The 15,940-nt window shown below is 51.7% G+C and overlaps 1 protein-coding gene across 1 annotated transcript in view; it reads left to right on the plus strand.

Annotated features, from left to right (window-relative positions):
- LOC311100942 (uncharacterized protein) overlaps positions 1-15,940 on the plus strand; it is a 127,752-nt gene that overhangs the window by 107,568 nt on the left and 4,244 nt on the right. The window contains exon 14 of the mRNA XM_084141918.1: positions 1-70. This exon is cut by the window's left edge and continues 74 nt beyond it. Within this exon, the coding sequence (XP_083998044.1) occupies positions 1-70 (70 nt within the window). The remainder of the gene's footprint in view (positions 71-15,940) is intronic.

Here is a 15,940-nt window from a genome sequence, read left to right on the forward strand (position 1 = left end):
TGATAGGCTGTTGATCCTGGAGGATGACCTCCAGACAGCCATACAGAACAGAGACCAGGCACTCACTCATATCCTTTACCTCTTACTTCACTGTGTGAGTGAGTTACCAGAGGGTGTGTGAGTTACCAGAGGGTGTGTGAGTTACCAGAGGGTGTGTGAGTTACCAGAGGGTGTGTGTGTGAGTTACCAGAGGGTGTGTGAGTTACCAGAGGGTGTGTGAGTTACCAGAGGGTGTGTGAGTTACCAGAGGGTGTGTGTGTGAGTTACCAGAGGGTGTGTGTGTGAGTTACCAGAGGGTGTGTGTGTGAGTTACCAGAGGGTGTGTGAGTTACCAGAGGGTGTGTGAGTTACCAGAGGGTGTGTGAGTTACCAGAGGGTGTGTGAGTTACCAGAGGGTGTGTGAGTTACCAGAGGGTGTGTGAGTTACCAGAGGGTGGGTGAGTTACCAGAGGGTGTGTGAGTTACCAGAGGGTGTGTGTGTTACCAGAGGGTGTGTGAGTTACCAGAGGGTGGGTGAGTTACCAGAGGGTGTGTGAGTTACCAGAGGGTGGGTGAGTGTGTTACCAGAGGGTGTGTGAGTTACCAGAGGGTGGGTGTGTGAGTTACCAGAGGGTGGGTGAGTTACCAGAGGGTGTGTGTGTGAGTTACCAGAGGGTGTGTGAGTTACCAGAGGGTGGGTGTGTGAGTTACCAGAGGGTGGGTGAGTTACCAGAGGGTGTGTGTGTGAGTTACCAGAGGGTGGGTGAGTTACCAGAGGGTGTGTGAGTTACCAGAGGGTGTGTGTGTGAGTTACCAGAGGGTGGGTGAGTTACCAGAGGGTGGGTGAGTTACCAGAGGGTGGGTGAGTTACCAGAGGGTGGGTGAGTTACCAGAGGGTGGGTGAGTTACCAGAGGGTGTGTGAGTTACCAGAGGGTGTGTGAGTTACCAGAGGGTGGGTGAGTTACCAGAGGGTGTGTGAGTTACCAGAGGGTGGGTGAGTGTGTTACCAGAGGGTGGGTGAGTTACCAGAGGGTGTGTGAGTGTGTTACCAGAGGGTGTGTGAGTTACCAGAGGGTGGGTGAGTTACCAGAGGGTGTGTGAGTGTGTTACCAGAGGGTGTGTGAGTTACCAGAGGGTGTGTGAGTTACCAGAGGGTGGGTGAGTTACCAGAGGGTGTGTGAGTTACCAGAGGGTGTGTGAGTTACCAGAGGGTGTGTGAGTTACCAGAGGGTGTGTGAGTTACCAGAGGGTGTGTGAGTTACCAGAGGGTGTGTGAGTTACCAGAGGGTGTGTGTGTGAGTTACCAGAGGGTGGGTGAGTTACCAGAGGGTGTGTGAGTTACCAGAGGGTGTGTGAGTTACCAGAGGGTGTGTGAGTTACCAGAGGGTGGGTGAGTTACCAGAGGGTGTGTGAGTTACCAGAGGGTGTGTGAGTTACCAGAGGGTGGGTGAGTGAGTTACCAGAGGGTGTGTGAGTTACCAGAGGGTGTGTGAGTTACCAGAGGGTGTGTGTGTGAGTTACCAGAGGGTGTGTGAGTGTGTTACCAGAGGGTGTGTGAGTTACCAGAGGGTGTGTGAGTTACCAGAGGGTGTGTGTGTGAGTTACCAGAGGGTGTGTGAGTTACCAGAGGGTGTGTGAGTGTGTTACCAGAGGGTGTGTGAGTGTGTTACCAGAGGGTGTGTGAGTTACCAGAGGGTGTGTGAGTTACCAGAGGGTGTGTGTGTGAGTTACCAGAGGGTGTGTGAGTTACCAGAGGGTGTGTGTGTGAGTTACCAGAGGGTGTGTGTGTGAGTTACCAGAGGGTGTGTGAGTTACCAGAGGGTGTGTGAGTTACCAGAGGGTGGGTGAGTGTGTTACCAGAGGGTGTGTGAGTTACCAGAGGGTGTGTGAGTTACCAGAGGGTGGGTGAGTTACCAGAGGGTGTGTGAGTTACCAGAGGGTGTGTGAGTTACCAGAGGGTGTGTGAGTTACCAGAGGGTGGGTGAGTTACCAGAGGGTGTGTGAGTTACCAGAGGGTGTGTGAGTTACCAGAGGGTGTGTGAGTTACCAGAGGGTGTGTGAGTTACCAGAGGGTGTGTGAGTTACCAGAGGGTGGGTGAGTTACCAGAGGGTGTGTGAGTTACCAGAGGGTGTGTGAGTTACCAGAGGGTGGGTGAGTTACCAGAGGGTGTGTGAGTTACCAGAGGGTGTGTGAGTTACCAGAGGGTGTGTGAGTTACCAGAGGGTGTGTGAGTTACCAGAGGGTGTGTGAGTGTGTTACCAGAGGGTGTGTGAGTTACCAGAGGGTGTGTGAGTTACCAGAGGGTGGGTGAGTGTGTTACCAGAGGGTGTGTGAGTTACCAGAGGGTGTGTGTGTGAGTTACCAGAGGGTGTGTGTGTGAGTTACCAGAGGGTGTGTGTGTGAGTTACCAGAGGGTGTGTGAGTTACCAGAGGGTGTGTGTGTGAGTTACCAGAGGGTGTGTGTGTGAGTTACCAGAGGGTGTGTGGGTGAGTTACCAGAGGGTGGGTGAGTTACCAGAGGGTGTGTGAGTTACCAGAGGGTGTGTGAGTTACCAGAGGGTGTGTGTGTGAGTTACCAGAGGGTGGGTGAGTGTGTTACCAGAGGGTGTGTGAGTTACCAGAGGGTGTGTGAGTTACCAGAGGGTGTGTGAGTTACCAGAGGGTGTGTGAGTTACCAGAGGGTGTGTGAGTTACCAGAGGGTGTGTGAGTTACCAGAGGGTGTGTGAGTTACCAGAGGGTGTGTGAGTTACCAGAGGGTGTGTGAGTTACCAGAGGGTGGGTGAGTGTGTTACCAGAGGGTGTGTGAGTTACCAGAGGGTGTGTGAGTTACCAGAGGGTGTGTGTGTGAGTTACCAGAGGGTGTGTGTGTGAGTTACCAGAGGGTGTGTGAGTTACCAGAGGGTGTGAGAGTGTGTTACCAGAGGGTGTGTGAGTTACCAGAGAGTGTGTGAGTTACCAGAGGGTGTGTGTGTGAGTTACCAGAGGGTGTGTGAGTTACCAGAGGGTGTGTGAGTTACCAGAGGGTGTGTGTGTGAGTTACCAGAGGGTGTGTGAGTTACCAGAGGGTGTGTGAGTTACCAGAGGGTGTGTGAGTGAGTTACCAGAGGGTGGGTGTGTGAGTTACCAGAGGGTGTGTGAGTTACCAGAGGGTGTGTGAGTTACCAGAGGGTGTGTGAGTGTGTTACCAGAGGGTGGGTGAGTGTGTTACCAGAGGGTGTGTGAGTTACCAGAGGGTGGGTGAGTGTGTTACCAGAGGGTGTGTGAGTTACCAGAGGGTGGGTGTGTGAGTTACCAGAGGGTGGGTGTGTGAGTTACCAGAGGGTGTGTGAGTTACCAGAGGGTGTGTGTGTGAGTTACCAGAGGGTGGGTGAGTTACCAGAGGGTGTGTGTGTGAGTTACCAGAGGGTGAGTGTGTTACCAGAGGGTGTGTGAGTTACCAGAGGGTGTGTGAGTTACCAGAGGGTGTGTGTGTGAGTTACCAGAGGGTGTGTGTGTGAGTTACCAGAGGGTGGGTGAGTTACCAGAGGGTGTTTGAGTTACCAGAGGGTGTGTGTGTTACCAGAGGGTGTGTGAGTTACCAGAGGGTGTGTGAGTTACCAGAGGGTGTGTGAGTTACCAGAGGGTGTGTGAGTTACCAGAGGGTGTGTGTGTGAGTTACCAGAGGGTGTGTGAGTTACCAGAGGGTGTGTGAGTGTGTTACCAGAGGGTGTGTGAGTGTGTTACCAGAGGGTGTGTGAGTTACCAGAGGGTGTGTGAGTTACCAGAGGGTGGGTGAGTGTGTTACCAGAGGGTGTGTGAGTGTGTTACCAGAGGGTGTGTGAGTTACCAGAGGGTGTGTGTGTGAGTTACCAGAGGGTGTGTGAGTTACCAGAGGGTGTGTGAGTTACCAGAGGGTGGGTGAGTGTGTTACCAGAGGGTGTGTGAGTTACCAGAGGGTGTGTGTGTGAGTTACCAGAGGGTGGGTGTGTGAGTTACCAGAGGGTGTGTGAGTTACCAGAGGGTGTGTGAGTGTGTTACCAGAGGGTGTGTGAGTGTGTTACCAGAGGGTGTGTGAGTTACCAGAGGGTGTGTGAGTTACCAGAGGGTGTGTGAGTGTGTTACCAGAGGGTGTGTGAGTTACCAGAGGGTGTGTGAGTTACCAGAGGGTGTGTGTGTGAGTTACCAGAGGGTGTGTGAGTTACCAGAGGGTGTGTGAGTTACCAGAGGGTGTGTGAGTTACCAGAGGGTGTGTGAGTGTGTTACCAGAGGGTGTGTGTGTGAGTTACCAGAGGGTGGGTGAGTTACCAGAGGGTGTGTGAGTGTGTTACCAGAGGGTGGGTGAGTGTGTTACCAGAGGGTGTGTGAGTTACCAGAGGGTGTGTGAGTTACCAGAGGGTGTGTGAGTTACCAGAGGGTGTGTGTGTTACCAGAGGGTGGGTGAGTGTGTTACCAGAGGGTGTGTGAGTTACCAGAGGGTGTGTGTGTGAGTTACCAGAGGGTGGGTGAGTGTGTTACCAGAGGGTGGGTGAGTGTGTTACCAGAGGGTGTGTGAGTTACCAGAGGGTGGGTGAGTCACCAGAGGGTGGGTGAGTTACCAGAGGGTGGGTGAGTTACCAGAGGGTGTGTGAGTTACCAGAGGGTGTGTGAGTGTGTTACCAGAGGGTGTGTGAGTTACCAGAGGGTGTGTGTGTGAGTTACCAGAGGGTGGGTGAGTTACCAGAGGGTGTGTGAGTTACCAGAGGGTGTGTGAGTGTGTTACCAGAGGGTGTGTGAGTGAGTTACCAGAGGGTGTGTGAGTTACCAGAGGGTGTGTGAGTTACCAGAGGGTGTGTGAGTGTGTTACCAGAGGGTGTGTGAGTTACCAGAGGGTGTGTGAGTGAGTTACCAGAGGGTGGGTGTGTGAGTTACCAGAGGGTGGGTGAGTGTGTTACCAGAGGGTGTGTGAGTTACCAGAGGGTGTGTGAGTGAGTTACCAGAGGGTGGGTGTGTGAGTTACCAGAGGGTGGGTGTGTGAGTTTCCAGAGGGTGTGTGTGTGAGTTACCAGAGGGTGGGTGAGTTACCAGAGGGTGGGTGAGTTACCAGAGGGTGTGTGAGATACCAGAGGGTGGGTGAGTTACCAGAGGGTGGGTGAGTTACCAGAGGGTGTGTGAGTTACCAGAGGGTGTGTGAGTGTGTTACCAGAGGGTGTATGAGTTACCAGAGGGTGTGTGTGTGAGTTACCAGAGGGTGGGTGAGTGTGAGTTACCAGAGGGTGTGTGTGTGAGTTACCAGAGGGTGGGTGAGTGTGAGTTACCAGAGGGTGTGTGTGTTACCAGAGGGTGTGTGTGTTACCAGAGGGTGTGTGAGTTACCAGAGGGTGTGTGAGTTACCAGAGGGTGTGTGAGTTACCAGAGGGTGTGTGAGTTACCAGAGGGTGTGTGAGTTACCAGAGGGTGTGTGTGTGAGTTACCAGAGGGTGGGTGAGTTACCAGAGGGTGTGTGAGTTACCAGAGGGTGTGTGAGTGTGTTACCAGAGGGTGTGTGAGTTACCAGAGGGTGTGTGTGTGAGTTACCAGAGGGTGGGTGAGTGTGTTACCAGAGGGTGTGTGAGTTACCAGAGGGTGTGTGAGTTACCAGAGGGTGTGTGAGTTACCAGAGGGTGGGTGAGTTACCAGAGGGTGGGTGAGTTACCAGAGGGTGTGTGAGTTACCAGAGGGTGTGTGAGTTACCAGAGGGTGTGTGAGTGTGTTACCAGAGGGTGTGTGAGTTACCAGAGGGTGTGTGAGTTACCAGAGGGTGTGTGAGTGTGTTACCAGAGGGTGTGTGAGTTACCAGAGGGTGTGTGAGTTACCAGAGGGTGTGTGAGTGTGTTACCAGAGGGTGTGTGAGTTACCAGAGGGTGTGTGAATTACCATGAAGGGCAGTTGGGTTGAATAAAGAGAAAACAATGCCTTAAAAAAATCCATAAATGTATAATTCTTACAGTATATCTATAGACTACATTGAGGTTTTTATTTTATTATTTTAGGCTATCTGGCATTAGTGCATAAGGCTGAATGTAGCCAAATAGCCAATCACCAATCACCAAATAGCCTGCACAGCAATCACCAAATGTTAACATCGATCCACAGAGGCTAAAAGGACAATGTCTTTGTGGTGTTAAGTTTAATTCAATAAGAGAAAAGATGTGAAATGGAGAGTTGAAGATAAAGAGAAAGGAGGAGGTAGAAGAGGATGGTAGCAGTGCCTTCAGATAGGGAACAGATAGGGCTGTGGCACGTCAAGGGAACTGGGACTTCAGATAGGGCTGTGGCACGTCAAGGGAACTGGGACTTCAGATAGGCCTGTGGCACGTCAAGGGAACTGGGACTTCAGATAGGGAACAGATAGGCCTGTGGCACGTCAAGGGAACTGGGACTTCAGATAGGCCTGTGGCACGTCAAGGGAACTGGGACTTCAGATAGGGAACAGATAGGCCTGTGGCACGTCAAGGGAACTGGGACTTCAGATAGGGAACAGATAGGCCTGTGGCACGTCAAGGGAACTGGGACTTCAGATAGGCCTGTGGCACGTCAAGGGAACTGGGACTTCAGATAGGCCTGTGGCACATCAAGGGAACTGGGACTTCAGATAGGGAACAGATAGGGCTGTGGCACGTCAAGGGAACTGGGACTTCAGATAGGCCTATGGCAGGTCAAGGGAACTGGGACTTCAGATAGGCCTGTGGCAGGTCAAGGGAACTGGGACTTCAGATAGGGAACAGATAGGCCTGTGGCACGTCAAGGGAACTGGGACTTCAGATAGGGAACAGATAGGCCTGTGGCACGTCAAGGGAACTGGGACTTCAGATAGGCCTGTGGCACGTCAAGGGAACTGGGACTTCAGATAGGGAACAGATAGGGCTGTGGCAGGTCAAGGGAACTGGGACTTCAGATAGGGAACAGATAGGCCTATGGCACGTCAAGGGAACTGGGACTTCAGATAGGCCTGTGGCACGTCAAGGGAACTGGGACTTCAGATAGGCCTGTGGCACGTCAAGGGAACTGGGACTTCAGATAGGCCTGTGGCACGTCAAGGGAACTGGGACTTCAGATAGGGAACAGATAGGGCTGTGGCACGTCAAGGGAACAGGGACTTCAGATAGGGAACAGATAGGCCTGTGGCACGTAAAGGGAACTGGGACTTCAGATAGGGAACAGATAGGCCTGTGGCACGTCAAGGGAACTGGGACTTCAGATAGGCCTGTGGCACGTCAAGGGAACTGGGACTTCAGATAGGGAACAGATAGGCCTGTGGCACGTCAAGGGAACTGGGACTTCAGATAGGCCTGTGGCACGTCAAGGGAACTGGGACTTCAGATAGGGAACAGATAGGCCTGTGGCACGTCAAGGGAACTGGGACTTCAGATAGGCCTGTGGCACGTCAAGGGAACTGGGACTTCAGATAGGGAACAGATAGGCCTGTGGCACGTCAAGGGAACTGGGACTTCAGATAGGCCTGTGGCACGTCAAGGGAACTGGGACTTCAGATAGGGAACAGATAGGGCTGTGGCACGTCAAGAGAACTGGGACTTCAGATAGGCCTGTGGCACGTCAAGGGAACTGGGACTTCAGATAGGGAACAGATAGGGCTGTGGCAGGTCAAGGGAACTGGGACTTCAGATAGGGCTGTGGCACGTCAAGGGAACTGGGACTTCAGATAGGCCTGTGGCACGTCAAGGGAACTGGGACTTCAGATAGGGAACAGATAGGCCTGTGGCACGTCAAGGGAACTGGGACTTCAGATAGGCCTGTGGCACGTCAAGGGAACTGGGACTTCAGATAGGGAACAGATAGGCCTGTGGCACGTCAAGGGAACTGGGACTTCAGATAGGGAACAGATAGGCCTGTGGCACGTCAAGGGAACTGGGACTTCAGATAGGCCTGTGGCATGTCAAGGGAACTGGGACTTCAGATAGGCCTGTGGCACATCAAGGGAACTGGGACTTCAGATAGGGAACAGATAGGCCTGTGGCACGTCAAGGGAACTGGGACTTCAGATAGGCCTGTGGCACGTCAAGGGAACTGGGACTTCAGATAGGGAACAGATAGGGCTGTGGCACGTCAAGGGAACAGGGACTTCAGATAGGGAACAGATAGGCCTGTGGCACGTCAAGGGAACTGGGACTTCAGATAGGGAACAGATAGGCCTGTGGCACGTCAAGGGAACAGGGACTTCAGATAGGCCTGTGGCACGTCAAGGGAACTGGGACTTCAGATAGGGAACAGATAGGCCTGTGGCACGTCAAGGGAACTGGGACTTCAGATAGGGAACAGATAGGCCTGTGGCACGTCAAGGGAACTGGGACTTCAGATAGGCCTGTGGCAGGTCAAGGGAACTGGGACTTCAGATAGGGAACAGATAGGCCTGTGGCACGTCAAGCGAACTGGGACTTCAGATAGGCCTGTGGCACGTCAAGGGAACTGGGACTTCAGATAGGGAACAGATAGGCCTGTGGCACGTCAAGGGAACTGGGACTTCAGATAGGCCTATGGCAGGTCAAGGGAACTGGGACTTCAGATAGGCCTGTGGCAGGTCAAGGGAACTGGGACTTCAGATAGGGAACAGATAGGCCTGTGGCACGTCAAGGGAACTGGGACTTCAGATAGGGAACAGATAGGCCTGTGGCACGTCAAGGGAACTGGGACTTCAGATAGGCCTGTGGCACGTCAAGGGAACTGGGACTTCAGATAGGGAACAGATAGGGCTGTGGCAGGTCAAGGGAACTGGGACTTCAGATAGGGAACAGATAGGCCTATGGCACGTCAAGGGAACTGGGACTTCAGATAGGCCTGTGGCACGTCAAGGGAACTGGGACTTCAGATAGGCCTGTGGCACGTCAAGGGAACTGGGACTTCAGATAGGCCTGTGGCACGTCAAGGGAACTGGGACTTCAGATAGGGAACAGATAGGGCTGTGGCACGTCAAGGGAACAGGGACTTCAGATAGGGAACAGATAGGCCTGTGGCACGTCAAAGGAACTGGGACTTCAATCAATCAATCAATCAATTTTATTTTATATAGCCCTTCTTACATCAGCTAATATCTCGAAGTGCTGTACAGAAACCCAGCCTAAAACCCCAAACAGCTAGTAATGCAGGTGTAGAAGCACGGTGGCTAGGAAAAACTCCCTAGAAAGGCGAAAACCTAGGAAGAAACCTAGAGAGGAACCAGGCTATGAGGGGTGGCCAGTCCTCTTCTGGCTGTGCCGGGTGAAGATTATAACAGAACCATGCCAAGATGTTCAAAAATGTTCATAAGTGACAAGCATGGTCAAATAATAATCAGGAATAAATCTCAGTTGGCTTTTCATAGCCGATCATTAAGAGTTGAAAACAGCAGGTCTGGGACAGGTAGGGGTTCCATAACCGCAGGCAGAACAGTTGAAACTGGAATAGCAGCAAGGCCAGGCGGACTGGGGACAGCAAGGAGTCACCACGGCCGGTAGTCCCGACGTATGGTCCTAGGGCTCAGGTCTCTCAGTTGGCTTTTCATAGCCGATCATTAAGAGTTGAAAACAGCAGGTCTGGGACAGGTAGGGGTTTCGTAACCGCAGGCAGAACAGTTGAAACTGGAATAGCAGCAAGGCCAGGCGGACTGGGGACAGCAAGGTGTCATCATGCCCGGTAGTCCTGACGTATGGTCCTAGGGCTCAGGTTCTCAGAGAGAAAGAGAGAACGAGAGAATTAGAGAGAGCATACTTAAATTCACACAGGACACTGGATAAGACAGGAGAAGTACTCCAGGTATAACCAACTAACCCCAGCCCCCCGACACATAAACTACTGCAGCATAAATACTGGAGGCTGAGACAGGAGCGGTCCGGAGACACTGTGGCCCCATCCGAAGAAACCCCCGGACAGGGCCAAACAGGAAGGATATAACCCCACCCACTCTGACTTCAGATAGGGAACAGATAGGCCTGTGGCACGTCAAGGGAACAGGGACTTCAGATAGGCCTGTGGCACGTCAAGGGAACTGGGACTTCAGATAGGGAACAGATAGGGCTGTGGCACGTCAAGGGAACAGGGACTTCAGATAGGGAACAGATAGGCCTGTGGCACGTAAAGGGAACTGGGACTTCAGATAGGGAACAGATAGGCCTGTGGCACGTCAAGGGAACTGGGACTTCAGATAGGCCTGTGGCACGTCAAGGGAACAGGGACTTCAGATAGGCCTGTGGCACGTCAAGGGAACTGGGACTTCAGATAGGGAACAGATAGGGCTGTGGCACGTCAAGGGAACTGGGACTTCAGATAGGGAACAGATAGGCCTGTGGCACGTCAAGGGAACTGGGACTTCAGATAGGCCTGTGGCACGTCAAGGGAACAGGGACTTCAGATAGGCCTGTGGCACGTCAAGGGAACTGGGACTTCAGATAGGGAACAGATAGGGCTGTGGCACGTCAAGGGAACTGGGACTTCAGATAGGCCTGTGGCACGTCAAGGGAACTGGGACTTCAGATAGGCCTGTGGCACGTCAAGGGAACTGGGACTTCAGATAGGGAACAGATAGGCCTGTGGCACGTCAAGGGAACTGGGACTTCAGATAGGCCTGTGGCACGTCAAGGGAACTGGGACTTCAGATAGGGAACAGATAGGCCTGTGGCACGTCAAGGGAACTGGGACTTCAGATAGGCCTGTGGCACGTCAAGGGAACTGGGACTTCAGATAGGGAACAGATAGGCCTGTGGCACGTCAAGGGAACTGGGACTTCAGATAGGCCTGTGGCACGTCAAGGGAACTGGGACTTCAGATAGGGAACAGATAGGCCTGTGGCACGTCAAGGGAACTGGGACTTCAGATAGGGAACAGATAGGCCTGTGGCACGTCAAGGGAACTGGGACTTCAGATAGGCCTGTGGCACGTCAAGGGAACTGGGACTTCAGATAGGCCTGTGGCACATCAAGGGAACTGGGACTTCAGATAGGGAACAGATAGGCCTGTGGCACGTCAAGGGAACTGGGACTTCAGATAGGCCTGTGGCACGTCAAGGGAACTGGGACTTCAGATAGGGCTGTGGCACGTCAAGGGAACAGGGACTTCAGATAGGGAACAGATAGGCCTGTGGCACGTCAAGGGAACTGGGACTTCAGATAGGGAACAGATAGGCCTGTGGCACGTCAAGGGAACAGGGACTTCAGATAGGCCTGTGGCACGTCAAGGGAACTGGGACTTCAGATAGGGAACAGATAGGCCTGTGGCACGTCAAGGGAACTGGGACTTCAGATAGGGAACAGATAGGCCTGTGGCACGTCAAGGGAACTGGGACTTCAGATAGGCCTGTGGCAGGTCAAGGGAACTGGGACTTCAGATAGGGAACAGATAGGCCTGTGGCACGTCAAGCGAACTGGGACTTCAGATAGGCCTGTGGCACGTCAAGGGAACTGGGACTTCAGATAGGGAACAGATAGGCCTGTGGCACGTCAAGGGAACTGGGACTTCAGATAGGCCTATGGCAGGTCAAGGGAACTGGGACTTCAGATAGGCCTGTGGCAGGTCAAGGGAACTGGGACTTCAGATAGGGAACAGATAGGCCTGTGGCACGTCAAGGGAACTGGGACTTCAGATAGGGAACAGATAGGCCTGTGGCACGTCAAGGGAACTGGGACTTCAGATAGGCCTGTGGCACGTCAAGGGAACTGGGACTTCAGATAGGGAACAGATAGGGCTGTGGCAGGTCAAGGGAACTGGGACTTCAGATAGGGAACAGATAGGCCTATGGCACGTCAAGGGAACTGGGACTTCAGATAGGCCTGTGGCACGTCAAGGGAACTGGGACTTCAGATAGGCCTGTGGCACGTCAAGGGAACTGGGACTTCAGATAGGCCTGTGGCACGTCAAGGGAACTGGGACTTCAGATAGGGAACAGATAGGGCTGTGGCACGTCAAGGGAACAGGGACTTCAGATAGGGAACAGATAGGCCTGTGGCACGTCAAGGGAACTGGGACTTCAATCAATCAATCAATCAATTTTATTTTATATAGCCCTTCTTACATCAGCTAATATCTCGAAGTGCTGTACAGAAACCCAGCCTAAAACCCCAAACAGCTAGTAATGCAGGTGTAGAAGCACGGTGGCTAGGAAAAACTCCCTAGAAAGGCGAAAACCTAGGAAGAAACCTAGAGAGGAACCAGGCTATGAGGGGTGGCCAGTCCTCTTCTGGCTGTGCCGGGTGAAGATTATAACAGAACCATGCCAAGATGTTCAAAAATGTTCATAAGTGACAAGCATGGTCAAATAATAATCAGGAATAAATCTCAGTTGGCTTTTCATAGCCGATCATTAAGAGTTGAAAACAGCAGGTCTGGGACAGGTAGGGGTTCCATAACCGCAGGCAGAACAGTTGAAACTGGAATAGCAGCAAGGCCAGGCGGACTGGGGACAGCAAGGAGTCACCACGGCCGGTAGTCCCGACGTATGGTCCTAGGGCTCAGGTCTCTCAGTTGGCTTTTCATAGCCGATCATTAAGAGTTGAAAACAGCAGGTCTGGGACAGGTAGGGGTTTCGTAACCGCAGGCAGAACAGTTGAAACTGGAATAGCAGCAAGGCCAGGCGGACTGGGGACAGCAAGGTGTCATCATGCCCGGTAGTCCTGACGTATGGTCCTAGGGCTCAGGTTCTCAGAGAGAAAGAGAGAACGAGAGAATTAGAGAGAGCATACTTAAATTCACACAGGACACTGGATAAGACAGGAGAAGTACTCCAGGTATAACCAACTAACCCCAGCCCCCCGACACATAAACTACTGCAGCATAAATACTGGAGGCTGAGACAGGAGCGGTCCGGAGACACTGTGGCCCCATCCGAAGAAACCCCCGGACAGGGCCAAACAGGAAGGATATAACCCCACCCACTCTGACTTCAGATAGGGAACAGATAGGCCTGTGGCACGTCAAGGGAACAGGGACTTCAGATAGGCCTGTGGCACGTCAAGGGAACTGGGACTTCAGATAGGGAACAGATAGGGCTGTGGCACGTCAAGGGAACAGGGACTTCAGATAGGGAACAGATAGGCCTGTGGCACGTAAAGGGAACTGGGACTTCAGATAGGGAACAGATAGGCCTGTGGCACGTCAAGGGAACTGGGACTTCAGATAGGCCTGTGGCACGTCAAGGGAACAGGGACTTCAGATAGGCCTGTGGCACGTCAAGGGAACTGGGACTTCAGATAGGGAACAGATAGGGCTGTGGCACGTCAAGGGAACTGGGACTTCAGATAGGGAACAGATAGGCCTGTGGCACGTCAAGGGAACTGGGACTTCAGATAGGCCTGTGGCACGTCAAGGGAACAGGGACTTCAGATAGGCCTGTGGCACGTCAAGGGAACTGGGACTTCAGATAGGGAACAGATAGGGCTGTGGCACGTCAAGGGAACTGGGACTTCAGATAGGCCTGTGGCACGTCAAGGGAACTGGGACTTCAGATAGGCCTGTGGCACGTCAAGGGAACTGGGACTTCAGATAGGGAACAGATAGGCCTGTGGCACGTCAAGGGAACTGGGACTTCAGATAGGGAACAGATAGGCCTGTGGCACGTCAAGGGAACTGGGACTTCAGATAGGGAACAGATAGGCCTGTGGCACGTCAAGGGAACTGGGACTTCAGATAGGCCTGTGGCACGTCAAGGGAACTGGGACTTCAGATAGGGAACAGATAGGCCTGTGGCACGTCAAGGGAACTGGGACTTCAGATAGGCCTGTGGCACGTCAAGGGAACTGGGACTTCAGATAGGGAACAGATAGGGCTGTGGCAGGTCAAGGGAACTGGGACTTCAGATAGGGCTGTGGCACGTCAAGGGAACTGGGACTTCAGATAGGCCTGTGGCACGTCAAGGGAACTGGGACTTCAGATAGGGAACAGATAGGCCTGTGGCACGTCAAGGGAACTGGGACTTCAGATAGGCCTGTGGCACGTCAAGGGAACTGGGACTTCAGATAGGGAACAGATAGGCCTGTGGCACGTCAAGGGAACTGGGACTTCAGATAGGGAACAGATAGGCCTGTGGCACGTCAAGGGAACTGGGACTTCAGATAGGCCTGTGGCACGTCAAGGGAACTGGGACTTCAGATAGGCCTGTGGCACATCAAGGGAACTGGGACTTCAGATAGGGAACAGATAGGGCTGTGGCACGTCAAGGGAACTGGGACTTCAGATAGGCCTGTGGCACGTCAAGGGAACTGTAGCCTACTGTTCAGATGGTTAAATGGAAACTGAAATCTGGGCATTGACTGTAGGTCTATAACCTCTCACATAGCCTTAATATTAACCCTCTAAAAGCCTTGGGGGGGGGGGGTTCTACTAAGCTAACATATGGGATTGTTTTAGGATGGTCAAACCATGGATCATTAAGATATTTGATTTAGAATGTTAGGACCCCTGTAGGTATAAAAAATAATACTTACAAATTATTTGATAAAATATCGAATTTGTCCTTTACTACTAAAGCCCATAGGAACACATTGAACAACACATTCAGAAATAGCAAAAAGGACAGGCAGAAAATAAATAATAAGAAACCAGGTTTTGAAGAGTCTGTCCTGTATCTAGGAGATGGAAGAAAGATCATGATATATTGTCGTTTTTTGGACACATATTTAACCCCTTTTATTTTTGGTGGCACAAAACTACCTCCATACTTCCATTCATTTTTTAAACCGGTACTGGGTTTAAACTTTAAACTTGCGCGTGCAAGTATATATATTTTTTTTTATTTTTTACTCACCCTACTTGAGTTGAACACCAATGCCATCCTCCTCTCTTTCATGTTGGAAAAACGGTCTATGTCTCTGTCATACTGTATGCTTTTACTTTTTGTTGTCATAGGCTACCTAGCAAAAATGCTTGCTAGCCTAACTTCCTGTCATGGACAATGAACCAGCTAAGTTAGCTAGTTAGCTAGTCTACATGAGCAACAATGAACCAGCTAAGTTAGCTAGTTAGCTAGTCTACATGAGCAACAATGAACCAGCTAAGTTAGCTAGTTAGCTAGTCTACATGAGCAACAATGAACCAGCTAAGTTAGCTAGTTAGCCAGTCTACATGAGCAACAATGAACCAGCTAAGTTAGCTAGTTAGCTAGTCTACATGAGCAACAATGAACCAGCTAAGTTAGCTAGTTAGCTAGTCTACTAGGTTACATCTAGGCTACATATTGAACTTCAATCGTCTCAGGCCAGTGGCACAATATATTAATTCATGGTTAGATTAGAATCGCCGTCATAATCATTGGCCTGTACAGAGAATTAAGTCAAAACCACAAGTCCAAATCCCCATCTCCATCCATGGCTTAGGAAAGGGCCGATTTAGCAAGCTAGCTACTGCAGGACATCAACACAAGCAGACCAGAAACAGACGTTTGTCTGACAATGATGCCGTTTTGCTTAGGAAGTGATTTGATTGGTGTGAAGCCAAATCCAAAATGGCCTCCCTTGGGGAACGTTTTGCTGCACCAAGACAACCCACAGTTGAGCTCAGCTCAACGCTGATTGGCTAATTATATTATTTAAAAAATTTGCAAGGGAGGCCAAACGCTTGCTGGCATCAATCAATCAAATGCTACAGAGGCAACATGTCATACTCTTTCGGTCCAGACAGCATCAGATACATGGGCCACACATACTGAGACAGAGGGGCGCTGTTTCCCTCGCTCTGATGATTTCTCCAGTGAGATTCAGCCACTTGCGAATTGACGGAAAATTATGAAAACACAGAGCGAGACGAAGTATGTTTTCATAATGATTATTATTATCTGTATCTGTGTCTGTGTGTCTGTGTGTGTCTGTGTGTCTGTGTGTGTCTGTGTGTCTGTGTCTGTGTGTCTGTGTGTGTGTCTGTGTGTGTGTGTGTGTGTGTGTGTGTGTGTGTGTGTGTGTGTGTGTGTCTTTGTCTGTCCCAGGCTCCGTTGGGTAGACAGGATATCTGTGGTTCTCTTTGACCACTCTGTCACTCTACAGAGAAA

Source organism: Coregonus lavaretus (genome assembly GCF_964263955.1).
Source record: "Coregonus lavaretus genome assembly, chromosome: 25".
Classification (NCBI taxonomy): Eukaryota; Metazoa; Chordata; class Actinopteri; order Salmoniformes; family Salmonidae; genus Coregonus; species Coregonus lavaretus.